Source organism: Rhinolophus sinicus, linkage group LG05, assembly GCF_036562045.2.
Source record: "Rhinolophus sinicus isolate RSC01 linkage group LG05, ASM3656204v1, whole genome shotgun sequence".
Taxonomy (NCBI): Eukaryota; Metazoa; Chordata; class Mammalia; order Chiroptera; family Rhinolophidae; genus Rhinolophus; species Rhinolophus sinicus.
Genome location: NC_133755.1, coordinates 93,757,293 through 93,773,434, shown reverse-complemented (window position 1 = coordinate 93,773,434; position 16,142 = coordinate 93,757,293). Strand labels below are relative to the sequence as shown.

Sequence of the window (16,142 nt, the reverse complement as noted above, 5' to 3'; positions counted from 1 at the left end):
TCCCAATGCCCAGGCCACACCCTAGTACGATTACATCAGCATCTTTGGGTGGGACCAGGCATCAATTTATACGGTATATGTTTTAAACTCTCCAGGTGACTCTAAATGCCGCCAAGTTTGAGAACAAACTCACTGGTCTCCTTTCGGCACGCAGGCGACCTAAGTGCTCCATGGCCGTTGGCTGTTTTTAATCACTGAGTCGGAAACAATAGAAAGGCGTCTATCGCAGAAATAATTTACTTAGAATCATCCTAGAAAAAAAGTAAATTTGGGTGGGGGCGTGCATGCTTTCGCTGCGCTTTCCTTGGGTCAATAAGCAGCTGCAATTCCCTCAGTGAACGCCGAGGGGCACCCTCTCCCTCCTCGGTCCTCCTGGAACGCCTTCCCATTTCAGATCGCACAAAGAGCGCGGCCTCTTCCCGGGTGACATCACAAAGGGCCGATTCCCCGCCCCTTCGGCGCCACCACGTGTGTCCCCACGCCCGGCGGCCACCGACTTAGTCCCTCGCCGGCCAGTCTGGTCAGCGGAGGAGGGAGGTTGGCAGTGGCTGGAGGCTTCGCTATGGGAAGTTGTTCCTCTGCTCTCCCGCTCCCAGCCCTCCTCCCTAGTTCTCCGCAGCCGTTGTCGGAGGAGAGCATGGGGAGGCGCGGGTTGCAGCCGCCGCTGCCTCTCCCCGCCGGAGCGGCCGCTCCGCTGGGCAGGTGCTGAGAAACTCCAGAGCTTTCGTCGCCACCTTCCTCCTTTGCCCGGCTGCCTTGCTGCCGCAGTGCATATGGGATGTTGGAGGTAGATGGGCTCCCGGCCGGGAAGGCGGCGGTGGATGCGGCGCTGGGCAGAAGCAGCCGCTGATTCCAGCTGCCCGAGAGCCACGCGCTCCCGGCGCCCCTGCGAGCCTCAGGCTCAGCTATGGGGACCTCTGCGAGCGGCAGCACCGCCCTCGCCTCCTGCAGCCGCATCGCCAGAACCACGATGATCGCGGTTTCCCTCCTCCTGGTGAGCGCTCGGGGGTACCGCGGGCGGCGGCCGGGTGGGAGCTGCAGGCGCGGCTCTCCCGGAGCTGGGCGGGTCCCCGGGCCCGGGTTGCGGGAGGCGCGGGGTCGCGCGGGCTGGGTTAGTGGGCTAGTAAGGGAAGGCAACACACTGGAGGGCTCCTACCGGTCATTTGGGGGAGCCGCAGGGCTCAGCTGGGACTCGGGAATGAAGGCGAATTGTTTCCCTTGCTGCGTTGGAGGAGGTGGCCGCCGGGCTTCCTGCGCATTTCAGGGCTTTTTCCTCTCCTCGCCCCCCTGGTGCTCCTACCCATCTCCCCCTCCCCAGGCACTGGCCACTGCCCCCTCCGTGTAGTGTGGGGCCGGAGCTGCGATGTGCGGCGCCGAGGGATGGCCGCGGCCGCCGCTTTGTTGCAGCTGCAGTGTCATGTCTGGATGCTACCGCAGAGCGAAAGAGTGGTACCGGTGCGCGCCGGACACAGGAGACCGCCGGGTGCACCCGCGCCTTGCATTACCTAGCAGGGCGCAAGCCGCTCCTCCCCTATCTCTGCTCCTTGGCTCGGGTGGATCCCAGTTTCTGCACGCCAAAAAAAAAGAACCCTAGGTCCCACTCTCAGGCGCCTCCAGAGCGTCGGCCCCCAGCCAGCCAGAGCGCTGGCACTTGAGTGGGGGCAGGGGGAGAGAGATCTGCATAAAGGAAGACGAATTTTCTCGTCTTATCTATCCCTCCTTTACCTGTGGCCAGGCAGGTGACCCTGCAGGGAGGGTCAGTTTCCATAAACTGCATTCAGCCCAAAGATTTGCCGTATAAGTAGTCCTTTATCACTTACCTGGTCAAAGCCTGAAACCACCCTTGATCCAAAACTTATCCCCAACTTCCCTAGATCCCTTCCCCTTCTTCCTGAATGTTAGAAGGAGGGGTGAGTTAGGTGGAAGAAAATCTCTTTGAGATCAAACCCCAGAGTCACCATAAGCTTCCCATTCCTATCTTTTCATCTCTCCAGGGAAGATGGAGATTCTCAGCTAAAAACCAAATAAGAACAAAAAACAAGAGTCTGTTTTCTTGGCAGGGTTGTGTAAGGGAAAGGCAGGCTTGCTGTCTCCTTCCTGGAAAGGGTTTAATGCCTGGCCAACCAAGATCTGCTTAGATCCCAGGGCATTGCAGTTGCTATGGCCTGGGAATTCATCCTACAGACACTCTGGTTCCCTGTGTGAGTGTGTGTTTTAAGGGGAAGAGAGAGACTAAAGAAAAGTTTGGTGCTGTGAGCATTTTTAATGAGGCGAATCCCAGTCTCCCTTCTCTCTTTTCTGTCCATTTGTAGTAATGGCAAAGCCAAGATTTGCAGTCTTGAAACAAGTGTGGATGGTGAGCAGCAGGGGGTCTCTTTGAGCAGTGAACTTGGATTGACAGTCTTGGTGTGGAGAGAAACCATCTAAATCCATGCAACAATAACCCTAATATCAGTGGAGTTAGATCTATCCTTGAGTTTCCTCCTCACAGCCTTAGATCTACTGCTCTACCCCACCTCATGCCTGCTAGATCTCCCCAACACATCTGATTACTATGCTCCGCATGGAGTCCACTCCTAGATTAACTCTTAAGTCAGGGCGATGTTTCCTTCATTTTACCTTTCAGCGTGAGATAGGTGCTTTACATGAGGCCTTGATGTAATCGCAGTGTAGGTTGCTTTAACCAACTGAGAAAGCGCCCAGCACCTTTTCCTAAATCGTTAAACTCAGTTTATGTAAAAACTGTGCATTGGATTTGTAACTGAACACCTGAGAATTTGCATTTGGCTATCTCTTTAAAAAATGAATTATATAGTAGCGCTTAGAAGCAATCTCAAGGTGTCAACCAAAATAGGAGTCCTTAGTCTCCTGCTAACTCTGTTAGAAAGGCTCTTTAATTCATGGAATAGTTGAACCCATTTTCCTGAAGAGTGACTGAGAGGGTGTAGCAACAAGCAGGATGGGGAGGCAATGTCTTTTACTTTCTCTATCCCGACTCTGCAAGCTCCCATCCTCAGTCAGGAGCGGTGTTAATCTATAACGTGATAATGTTGTGACGTGGTCCTAAGGATTATTTATCCCGCTGGGATTCTTGGCCATGTGAAAATGACAGACACCAAGTACTGGAGCCCAGATAAATATGTCAGGCTTCTCAGAACGCTGCTGGGAGAGGTGGAGAGGTATGTGACCTACCCATATGTTGCAGTTAGATTAAAGAATAATGAACCTGATAAAATGTGCTGTTTATAATGGCTTTCAGTTAACTCCTCTTTCAAATATCTCCCTTATCATGTGGCAATATTTGTTGTCATATTTTTGACACTTTTTCTTGTCACGACAGGCTATATAAAACAGAACTTACTATAAGCTTTAAAAAAACTAATACAGGTATACTTGACGTATATATGACATATAGTATGATTCTATTTATTACATGTCAGGTGCTTTCTGTATAGTAGCTTATATACTCTCAACATCTCTGTGAAGCAGATGGTGTTAGCTCCATTTTACAGATGAGAAAATGGAGCCTGCAAAAACTTCATTGGTTTGTCGTGGGCCACACAAATGACGGCACTGGGGCTAGAACCTAGGACTGCCTGATTCCTCAGCTCCTGCTTCCCCCACTCCTGAACCACACCGCCTGTTTCACAACTCCAAATTACTAGATGATGAAATGGAACAACAGAGAAGGCACACTGGGGGAAAGTGGAGAATGACGGTCTGATTTGTTGCAGAATATAAATGAGAATTGCACGAGTGCCTTTGCCAGGAAGTGTTCTTGCTGCTTGCTTCTGAAGAATTGTGTCTGCATGGTATTGGGAAGCAAACCATAAACCGAAAGACAAAATACTGCATGTCCCAGGCCAAAAGTCTGGAAGGAAGATAAATGAGACCTTTAGGTTTGTGCCAGTGTTAAGGAATGACCTGGAAGGGCTTATCCAGTATCATACGACACACTCAGAGATGTCTTTTGCCCTCAGGGAGCTTGCTTTGCCTGGACAGGTAGAACGTTGGCAGTGGGGTCTTCAGAAGAGAAGGGAGCCATAATTGATAAGGAAATGAGGTCTGAAGTTTTGAAAACTGCTATTCTACATGTATTGTGAATTCCACATAGAGGGACATTTGCTGTAAGAGTCTGTTCAGAAGTGTGGTGGCCTAGAATGCACTACATATTAGTGTTTGTCTCTGTCATTGAGACTGGATGTCTAACTTAGTACCACCTCCTGTTTTTCCCTTATCGAAGTTAATTATCTAGTATCTTGGCACTTGACTTTGGCTGTTTGATTAGGCAGGCACAGAGTGTTCTGGTGGGGGCTGAAGTCCTGAATGGATGCGGTGGCATGTTTAAGTAGAACTTTAAATTAGAACTGATATTATATAAAAAGCTTTTCTCATTTCTGTATGCTTTAACTCTACAATCCTAGAGTGGGAAAGCTGGAGGGGAGAAAAAAAAATTAGCCTACACTGAACACCTTCTCTGAGAGAAGCACTGCCCTAGGCAGTGGGAACCCAGGTATGAATTAGGATTTGGGTCTCGCCCGCAGGTACAATGTATTATATATGGTATATAAAATGTACGTGGCCAGCAGTAGTGCTGGTTGGCTTTCATTCTCTCCTATAGAATTGGTGGATGAATGTACTAAAAGCAATACATGAAATGTGGTTGATGTTAAAATCTTTCAACTACTTGAAGTAACTTTGGCTGTTAATCTGAAAGTCAGAGGAAGAAAAATCTTCCATGTTTCAGAATAAGATACATTAGCCTCGGTAGGGAGAATGACATAATCAGCAGACTAGGGAATGCAGACTTGTACTGGAATGCAGGTTTTCTGACTTAACCCAGGAATCTCCCATCCTGTTGTCAAAATGTATAGAATGGGATCAAACTTTTTAATCTGAATAGTTTCTAAAGGCATATGGCTGAATCTACCTCAGGTTCAGTCTAAAACGAACAGAAAAACAAACCTCCGGTGTAAATAAAATACACAAGCAAACTAAACCAGCCAGAAAAAAATTCCTTGTAATGGAATGTATACTAACCTAAATTGAGAAAAAAAGCCCGAGAGTAAACAGGCAGAGATCTAACAATTGACTAAATTACATGTTAGTTTGATTAAATTTGGGCAAAGTTGATCAACTAGCTGGATACGCTAAGCACAGTTAATGCCATATTTTCCAGGACAGTTTGCAGAAGGCTCCTTTCTACAAGTATGTCCTTATTGTATAGGGGCAAGTAGGTGTGACCTACTAGACTGGCTCTAGCAGGTGGCTGTACTTTCTGCATTGTGGATTAGAAGGCAGAGACCTCACACTTGAACTTCACACTTGACTCAGTTCGTGAAGATGAGAGGTAAAGCCTCTTTGGAGACGCCATAGGCAAGTCGCAAATTGGTTTTGTACTCAGCTGGCCCTTTATAAAGCGTGTGAACTATAATTGGCTTAAGTAACTGTTATTAAATTATTTTCTTGGTAACGGGAAATGGTCAGATGCATCATCAGACTTTTTGGGGGGCCAGTATGAATTAAGTGACTTTTCACCATGAAAACTGCAATGCCTGACAAATTCTGGTGGTGCCAGATCACCAGCAACTTCCTGGCAAACTCAGGTGCTTCTCTTCTGTGGCAAGAAGAACCCAGGTTATCCGATGTGTTCGATGACCATTTGGAGCAGACTCAGTCTGGACCACCAGGCACAGGTATGTCTGTTTGACAACATGAAAACTGCAGCCTCACTAGGAGTCAACTTGGTGCCCAAAATTGAATCTCCATTTAGCATTAGCAGGATACTGGGCGTTGTTGCTGCTGGAGTAGCAACTGCTGAGCTTTGATTCTTTAGGAATAGGGGCGAGATCATGAATAAATACCGGCCTTTCCCCAGTGTTTGTATTTGTCAAATATCAAAAATAAACAGGAATCCTAAGTTGGCTTGAATCCTGCCACCTGGCTTTCCTACCACTTCCCATTTCCAGCCTGAGTCCAAGAGGAGAGGAGCTGGGCAGAGGTTATAACCCGGGAGGAACCTGGCAGATGTCTGTGAGTGTGTGCTGGACTTGGGGCTGTAGAGAGGTGGGGCTCACTTTTATTAAGCTGTTGATTCAAAGCAGTAGTGATCTCACTTTTCTTGTGGGGTGCTAAAGGTCACTAGGAACGGTTCACCCTCCCTGGATTTTGGCTATCTGGATTTTTTTTGGTTTTGTTTTTTTAACATGTCAGCATCCTGGCCTTGGAGATGATAGATGTTGGCAGTGGTGGGAAAGTTGCACTCAGACGGACCCCAGACAGGGTGGGTTGTTAAGGCACTGAGCTACAGCCCCATCTTTTCTTTAGCATATTTGAATTATGTGTAAGAATGTTCTAAACAAAAGCAGGAGTGGGGACTTAGTAAGCTAAGTCATTGCAAGGCTCATTATCTGATCTTCATATAATTTCTGCCGCCAGAACTGCTTGGTGGCTCGCTCAGTTGCTTGGAACCATTTGCAAATCTGTTTTGGGAGGAGGAACATGAGTTCAACGGATTTAGGAGAGAGGAGAGGAGTGAGTCCATGAGTCCCGGAATCCAATGAGAGCAGCCATGCTTTCAAGAGGGCTTTAGCACTGAGAACGCAAAGGGGAGGGATATTAGTGGCTGTTAATATTAATCTTTGATATTGGTATTATGAGCTCCTGTTTACTGAGTACTTATCATAGATATTGTGTTGCATACCTTCTACAAATGATCTCTGTAAATCTTACACGTCCAAGAGGTAGTAGCCTTAGCCCCATTTTGTGGATTAAGGACTGAGGCTCAAGAGAGGTTACGGTCAAGAAATTGGCAACTGCTAGAGAGAGGATTCAAATCTCAGCGACTGTGGCTTCACGCACACTGCTCTTTTTGCCAAGTTGTGGGTAGGGGACGCATAACCTTAACTTACTGGAATTTTGTTTCCTGTTAAGGGAATGAGTTTACCCGAGAGTTGAACATTCTCTTTCCATCCGATGAGCACTTCTGTTCCATTATGGCACTTGGAAGTTTAGCCAAAACAGCTGATTATAAATTAAGAGCAACCTGTATGTGTGTGTGTGTGTGTGTGTGTGTGTGTGTGTGTGTGTGGATTGAAAGGGAGAGGGCGTGGAGTCATTGGCAAGCATTTTCCTATGGTGTGACTCTGACGGGCAATGGTGCCATGGTTAAGACGGAAAGATACTCTTGCAAATTGAAATGTTATAAATAGGGAATGGATACTTTGCTTTCCTGCTCCTTGGGTCATTTTGAAAAATATTTGCTTAGTGAGTAACAGTGTGACATGAGTTCTGCTTACCAATGTAGTTTCACCTCACTTATCCTGAGAAATTGAGGACCTTTTAGGGTTTTCTTTGCTGCCAATCTGATTATTTGTATAGGATTAGTGCATGGGTTGGCATCATCTGTTGTTAGTATTTCCTTTGTTAACTTTCATTTCAGGTCTCTTAGAAACTGGTTTAACTCCATGGCTGTGTGAGGTTTATCACACTCCCTTGTACAGCTCTCCTAAGCAAGCTTTTAAACCTATCTCTTCATAGATTGTAGATACTATAGAAAGGCAAAGGGTGAGAGGAAATTTAATCACTGGTTCAGGGCAAGAGGTTGGAATTCTGATCTCCCAAAGGAACTCTGAGACAAGGCCATTATCTGATTTCCTCCTTAGTATGGCCAGGTCAGCTTAATCAGGATTAAGAGAGGCAGAGGTGGGATGGTTGGGAAGGGGGACCCAAAAGCAAATGGTGACAGGTTCTCAGAAAAACTTAATTGGTTATTATTCACTCCTTGCTCTTTTACTTCTAGAAGTCCAGGGCTTCTCTCTCCTCTTGGGTTAAAAATCTGGTCCAGGAAAAATACCAAATCATTCAAGGTTCGGGTGTGCTTCTTTCCTCATTTGGAATGCTCAGGGCTAATGTTGTTATTCCATTTCAACTTCTCAAAGACGACAGACAATGTGCTATTCATCTTTGTGTTTCTGGCTCAATGCCATGACACATAGTAGTTAAGCAGTAAATGATTGTTGAATGAATTCCAGAAGGATCTTGCCCTAAACTAACTCTTCACTCTAGACAAGTTAGAGGGCAGTTGGAGCTTGAGCTATATCTCACTACTGTGAGCTACAATTCAAGGGTATTTGAGTTATTAACAGAGAACAGTTTAGACATAAGCTAGTTGGCAGGCTAGGAGAACCTAGTGGGCACGTGTCTTCCCAATTCATTTCTTTGACAGTGTACACATATTTACATGTAGTTAAAACTAATGTGTGCACACTTGCTTGTAGTCTTCCTCTCTTTATGTAGGTATTTCTGTTACCTTACAGAGATATATTTCTATTTTTCATTTATATTGAATACATCTTTATGGCGCATGTCTTAAATGTCAGGCATTGCTAGACATTGAGTATATGATAGTAAAAGGCTGTTCATGGTTCCTCCTTCTTGAAGTTCATACTTTATCAGGGAAGACAGAAGGAGGGATGGGTAAGAAGGACAAGCTTTCTTAGAGTGGAGGGAAAAGTGTGCCAGTAAGAGGGAACAGCATGTAAACGGCCCAGAGGTAAGAAAGAGCCTTCATGTTCACAGAATAGAAAAAGAAGGCCATGGCTGCTGGTGCTCAGTGAACAGGGGCAAAGGATGTGTGGATTGAGGTTGAAGAGGTAGTCAGAGGCCAGGTCGTACAAGACCTTTAAAAGTGTGAAAGTGTCGGGACATCACTCTGAGTACAGTGGGAAGAAGGGTTATAAATGCGGCTTCACTTAGATTTTTTTGAAGATCACTCTGGCAGCTCTGTGAAGAATGGATTAGAGGGGGAAGTGTAGAAGCAGGAGGCCTGCTGGGATCTTTTGCTGTAGGCAGGGGAGAGATGATGGTTGTGGGGTGATTACCAGATAGATCTGAAAGATTCTGGAAAGTTTACTAATGGTGAGATATGAGGGGACAGGTGGGGTGAAAGGAAATCGGACATCAAGGCTGACGCCCTGGTTCCTGGGTTGAATCTTTGGTGGTCTGATTACTTTGAAGGGGAATGCTGGGGGAGGAGTGGGTGGGATTGGGGAACCCAAAGTTTAGATGTGTATTAGTAAGTTTGAGGTACACATGGTTCATGTCTGCTCAAGCCTTCAGGCCTGCCATTTTTAATACCCGCCTCTCCTCCCGTTGGACGTGTGTTGATCCATCCCACTGTGGTCAGATGCTTGGATTGCTTTTCCCCCACTGCAGGCAAGCAGCACTAATTAAGTTGTCTCTGTACAAACCAATTGCTCTTTTTCCTTTTGGATTGTTCCCAAAAGTGAGGTGTATTTGAGGTGCCTCCCCCAAAGATTTGAGGTCACAGGAAATGAATGAACCATTTCTATGGCTCTTGCTGCGTATTTCTAGATTGTCTATAGAACGACAGTTCCTTCAGAGTGCCACCAGCAACCAATAAATGTGCATTCTATCCCACAAGCCTGCCAGCATTGGAACTCATCATTTTAATTTATTTATGCTGCTTTGCTGTAGATACGTAAGCATCCTTGCTTGTGCAAATCCGCATTCCAGTATTTGCTAGGGATGTCATCATTTAACCTTTGCAATTTCTCCCGTCGCCCTCTGTCTTGACAGTTGAGGAGAATTTGTTGTTAACCTCATTTGCATTGATTCTTTACATTTTCGGTTATAAGCTTAAATTAGCTGTATATGGCTCATACTTTTTCATTCTACGTTTAATATTATTATATTTAATAACACAAAAATTTAGGTTAGTATTCTTAAATCCATTTTCTTTTTGTGTCTGAGACTATCTTCTTTGTTGTTGGTGCTAATTTTGTTTTTAATAGTCAGGAATCGATCTCTTTACAGATGGGCTAAATAAACTATTGTGATCACTTTGCATTTTATATTTGATCTTTTTAATGTTGGGTTTGTTGACTTTTCTGGACTTTAGCGCCATGTTGGTGGTGAGAACTACATCAGTGTCTTCTGCAGGATGTTGATACATGTTGCAGTGAGTAAAGGATCGCATGGTCAAATAAGTTTGGGAAATGCTGGGTCCAATGAGGTCACCATTTTCTGCAGCCCTCTTGCAGGGCTTCTTGGAGCCATCAAGAGGCTAATATTAATTGTGCCTCTCCAAGAGAGGGCTGTAATCAGGAGCATTTCCTAAACTTTTAGACCAGGGATTGGTAAACTTTATCTGTAAAGAGCTACAAAGTAAGTATTTGTGGCTTTGTGGGCCACGTGGTCTCTGTGGAAACTGCTCAACTCAGTCTTTCTAGTACCTTGAAAGCAGCCCTAAGCCACACCTAAAAGAACGGCTGTGGCTTTGTGCCAATAAAACTTGATTTAGGGACACTGAAATTTGAATTTCAAATAATTTTCGTGTGTCACAAAAATATTGTCCTTCTTTTGATCCCCCCCCACACACACACACCCAACTATTTAAAATGTAAAAACCATTCTTAGCTGTGGGCCATAAAAACGCAGGCCGCTGGCCAGAGTTTGTTCACCCATGTTGTAGACCTTACGATCATTAACGTCTTGTGGGACTAGATCAGGGAAACTCACTCTGGAAAGCGCTTACTTAAATTCTGTCCCGTTTGTCTAAAGTATACTTCATAGTAAATCCGCTCTCCTCTCTTCTGTGTTCTCATTTGCTGTGCACTAAGTTTATATTTTAAATCAGTTTTGAAACGCTCCCTTGTTTGTCTTTTACCCCATTGTTGTACGGTCTGAATTTTTTGTTTTGTAATACGCTCCAAGTCTAGTAAGGGTATGTTTTCGGATTACAGCTTTTTAAAATCTGGAGTCTTTGACACATTTCTCAGGAAGTGGAAATTGGCATTTTAACTGGGGGAATTTTAAAAGATTCCCGAAGGAATGACGCGAAAATATAGTAAAATGATAAGTAGGATGATAATTAAAATAACTAACATTTATGGAGCACTTAACTTGTGTCACACATGTACGATCCGCTTTATCCGTATTAAAAATTAATTCTGAAACCCTCTTAGGAGAGTAGGTGTTACTATTATCTCCGTTATACTAATGAGGAAACAGAGACACAGGGTTGAGTCCCTTGCCCAGCTCCCCCAGGTAGAACTGTGTCTGCTCAGCGTACTCCAGGCTAAAATATTTTGTTTATGCTTTCATGCTGGAGCTGTTGCACTGGCTGGTGTTGTTAGTTTTGCCTTGGTTTCATATAAGGATTCTATAAATTCTTAGTGAGCATAGAAGAATATTTCCCCAAACTTTTACCACTGTCAGTTAATAAAATGGGTTCTCCGTGTAGGTGAGGGTCTTCGCCAATAGAAATGGCAATTGCAGTGGATGGGAGGAGACGAAGTTCTGTGGTCCAAGGACTGAATGCTGAGTGTACACACTCTTTTTTCTGCATTGCAGGTTCCAGGGAAGACAGCATGTGGGTTAATTAAGTCTTGCCCTTTTTTCCCTTTTCCCGGTGTCTCCTAAGCTTGCCTCCTTCCAGTCCTATAGTCAGCACATTCTCGCTTTGGCATTCTCTATATTTGCAGCTTTAACAACAGTCCTCCTTTTGCCCTGGCAACAGACGACTTTTCTCTCTCTCTCTCTCTCTCTCTCTCTCTCTCTCTCTAAATCAGAGAGGGTAGTAGGAATTGCAAGAGCCAACCAAATTTATGTAACATAACTGGGGACAGTTCTGTTTGTGCTTTGTGGATGCTTTACCTTTAGAGCTTTCCTCTTCATACATTCTTTTTCTCCCTTCAAACTTAGAGAATTCCCTGTAGTCAGTGCCTTGCTGTTACTTATTTAATGTGATGCTCAAAATAAAATGGTCAGAAATTCTGGAGGTGTCTAGCTTTGCCTGGCTTTTGCCTTTTGATCATGTGTTAGCATGTTTTATCGTCACCATCTCAGGAGTCACTTGGTTGCCTTGTCTTTGTTATACTATCCATCATAACTGAGATTCCTCTTAAAATACTAGTTTTATGCAGCGTTAAAATTTTTGTCCATATTAAACTCATAAGCAGCCTTCCTGCTCATCCGTTATGAATAGACAAAAGGTTATCACTACATTCAGTTTCAACATTTTTTATTAAAAAATGTTTGGAATTTGTCAGAAACAAGAATGACATAAATATGTTATACTTGTAAACTGCAAGAAATTTTTTTTCCTCATTTGTTTAAAGGATGAGGTCATGGTATAAGAATTGTTAAAAGACAAATTGGCATCAATGTTCTGACATGTATTAGCACTGGCTGCTTTTTATCTTCAGTCAGGCCCATCTCTGTGCCCTAAAGCAGAAGTGAGTGACACTAGGACAGGTATGTGAGTCACCACAGTGAGTGCAGTGATCCTGGAAGCCCTTATAGCTGGCCATTTTAGAGCTCCCTCTCTTCCTGCCTGTGACATTTGTTTTGTCCTAGGTTTTACCTTTTAATCACTCAAATAAATATTTATAGCGTGCTTACATCCTGTACAGTTTGGATGGTACACTGTTTGCTCATTTATCCGTTATTGTTGGTGAAAGAAGTGTCCTGAATCAATGAACATTTCCAAATAACTAAAGTTTAAGCTAGGATGGAACATAGGTTACTTCTGGAGAACAATCTTATTCTACTGCTTATAATTCTAAACATTGAGTTAGTGGGTTTTTTTAAAATAAAATGGAGGGGGGATGTTTTAAATTCTTCATTACATTTGTTTGTCATCTTAAACACCATGCTGAGCATAATTCTTATAAGCCCGTTATGGTTCTGTTAAAACAGAATGATATCATCAGGGTCTTTGGAGGTGAAGGGAGTGATTTGCCCTTACACCAAAGGAGCCAGACGGCTATGCCTCTGAGTTATGGAGGCTATGTGGTGGAGGCCTTTTGGTTTTCTCGCAGAAGTTGCTTTTATATCTGTGCTCATCTCCAACAATCTCATCTCCCACCACACTTTATTTTGCTGCTTCTAATTATTTACAGTCTGCAAATCCATTCATTCATTTAGTCAACAAACACTTGTCAGGTATGCCTTGAATTGGGTATTGTCCTTGAGTGCTTGGGTAGCCTCTGTATGTAAAAACAGACTCTATCCTTCCCCTCACGGAGCTTGTGGTCCACAGAGGAAGACACACTAAATGGATAAATTTAGTGTGACTATAAAATTATGGGAGTGATATAGGAAAGCAAAAAGGAATGAGGGGAGACAGTGAAACCCAATTTAAGCGAGGAGGAAAGGGGAGGGCGGGGCAGGGGTGGCGTTTAGAGGATGTCCTGTCTCGTGTGAAAGATTTTTGCATTTCATTCTAAGTCATGTGGAAAGCCGTTGAGAGTTTTAAGCAGGGATGAAAGTTATCAGATTTGGTGTGGGAGTGAGAGTGGATGCCAGGAAAGAAAACCAAGAACTGAATACCCACTGATGGATTCTAGAAGAGGCTTGAGGCTTCCTGTGAGGGAGCTCTGGATCCCTTCATTTTTTGGTATTTCTTTTGACTGATCAGTGCAGGTATTGGCAGACTTTTGTTTCCTAAAAGGGTCATATAGTAAATATCTTAAGTTTGCGGGCCATATGGTCTCTTTTGCAACTCTCCAGCCCTGCCATTGTCGCATGAAAGCAGCCATATAGGTAACACCTAAATGAATGGCTGGGTTCCAATAAAACTTATTTGCAAGAACAAGTGGCACGCAGGATTTAGTTTGCTGACCCGTGGCTCAGAGGATGCTTTATTTATTTTGATGCTCTTCATTTTGAGGTGGTTGAGCAAGGGAGGAAGTGCAATCTGCGTGGTTGTCCCTCGCCTTGAACTGCTTACAATCATTATGTGAAGATAAACACATACACTTATGAGGCCATCAACAAACATTACAAGACAATATGTCATTAGGTACCAAAATGACGAACCGAAACAGGAAATGTGATGAACAGTTTGCTCATCTGCTTGGAATCTGGGTGTCTAGGAAATGTTGTAAAGGCTTCATGGCGAAGGTGGAGCTTGACAACCGCAGTAAAACCAGGTCCAACTGATCTTAAGGCAGAGGCTGGACAAGAACACGTGTTGTGTTTTCTAACTCTTTGCCCAGGTATTCGTTTTTCTTCTTTAGGTTTGTTCCTCCCACAGGCAGAAAATACATACATCGTATTAATGTTCATACTATATCGTATTAATACTATGTCATATTAGTAGGGAAGAAGAGGAGTGACAGGTTCCAAGTTATGGGTTGTATGGAGACTCCTTTTGTCCTTGAAGAAAGCTGTCTCAAAAGACAGAGCAGCATGGTTGTACCTGTCATTTGGGATGAGAAAGAAAGAAAAGAGAAACTGGGGCGGGGAGTGGGAAGGGGAGGAGGGGAATCTGGAATATAGAAAAATGCACGCATACACTGAAATATGAACAAGCAGGCAATCTGCATGTCCTCAGAAGGAAGTGTCTAAATTAAGGCATATCCATACTGTTGAAAAGAACTTGACCACTATAAAGAATGAAGTAGTCTCTATGTTTTGACACGAAAAGAGTTCAGTGGTGCAGTATTAGAAGATGAACAAAATAAAATCACAGGACAGTATGTATGGCCGGTCCACTTTAGATATGGAAAATGAAATCAAACCCAAAGCAACCGAAACAGTCAACTTAAAGTATGTGTGTATGCGTTACGTGTAAATGCTCAGAAAAGGGTCTGGAAAGATGTGCGTCAAAATGAGTTTCTCTGAGGATGGGTGGATTTGAGCAGATACCTAAACCATTTTATTCTATTTTGTAATTGTTAGAATTATTACAAGAATGTTTGTTTTTGTTATTAAAAACAATAATGAAAAAAGAACAATATTCAAACAAAAAGTGCCAGGTTGGCAAAGAGGTGGGAGGCGGGAGGGGCTCTGATAGGGGAACTGGGCTGTCTCCAAAGTGTTTCTCAGAATCAGAAAAGATTCAAGCCAAAGGGGTCAGGCCTTGGTTCAGTGGGTCCAAAAGTTGGTTGGGCATCAGAATTGCTTGGAAAGCTTAAAAACAACAACAAAACAAAATAAATTCCTGTCCCCACTGCAGACCCACATGATCTCAGGCGATGGGACTGAAAATGTGAATTTTTTCAAAAGCTTCCCAGGTAATTTTGATGCTGTGCTTGAGGCCTGAGTCTTTGGGGGAACCTCTGATTTAATTTTTCTGCCTCTACAAATGAGAGAATTAAGGCTCTTAATCAGGTAGAACTCAGCCTTGGGTGTTGTGGCTCCTGTTCTCTTGCACTTTTCGATGACCGTGTCCCTTGATTCAGGTATTTTCCCTAACAGTAGCTTCTAAGTATCAGCTAAATTTGTGTTTACATTTTATAGGGAACATTATTAAATACTGTTTTTGAACGTGGTCCCCCTCCTCCCTACTACCCATTGCTTCACCCCCAGAGTCATCTTTGGGAATAATTTTTACATTGTTTTAATTTTCTTAGAAACCAGAGGGTTGCCACCAGGCTAATGGAAAAAGCTCTCGTTTTAGGTCACGAGTCTTCAATTGACTAAATGGCCTTAAGAAAATAACATGTCTCAGGTGCCACCTGTGTCTCTGTTAAGGGACAGGGACATTGCCACCTCTTCCTCTTAGCAGGGTTTCATTGAGGACGAAGAGCCCAGGGAACAGTTCCTCCAGCTTTGTAGCTCAGATGGGTGTAGCCGTGAACTTTAGAATCGAAGGAGCTCTTAGACAGGTCCCACTAGTACAGTGATTTTCAAACTTTATTTAGGAGTAACCCTTCCTCCTAATGAATTCGTATGTGGAAGACCCCTTAGTCAATTGGTGAATCAGCAGCTCTGTTTGAAGCAGAGATGGCGAGCTTGGATCCCTACCTCCTGTCCCTGCCCGTGAACCTGAGGTACACCCTCCCAGCCCTTGGGACAGTCCTGAAAACTTTGTTTTGTTTTGTGGTCTCTTGAGTCTGGTTTGAAAACCATTGACTTCTTCCTACTTTTCCTTCCATAGGTAATCATTCCCCAAATCCAGCTGATCTGACCTCGTATCTGTTGCTTTCTCCTCTTTCTATGGCCTCCACTCTAGTCCAGGGCACCCCCAAGTCTACCTTGGCTTTCGTCGTCTAAGTGGGTTTTCTCATCTGATCTCCCCGACACTACTTTCACCTTCCACCCTCAGCCAGACAACTTTTTTTATTCACAAACGTGATTATAAGCCCCTATCCCCAACCTCCTATATAAAC

At 44.1% G+C, this 16,142-nt stretch overlaps 1 protein-coding gene across 1 annotated transcript in view; it reads left to right on the top strand.

Annotated features, from left to right (window-relative positions):
* Positions 1–514: 514 nt before the first annotated feature.
* Positions 515–16,142, top strand: part of TNFRSF21 (TNF receptor superfamily member 21) — a 66,808-nt gene continuing 51,180 nt past the window's right edge. The window contains exon 1 of the mRNA XM_019734754.2: positions 515–994. Coding sequence (XP_019590313.2) covers positions 908–994 — 87 coding nt within the window. The 5' untranslated portion in view covers positions 515–907. The remainder of the gene's footprint in view (positions 995–16,142) is intronic.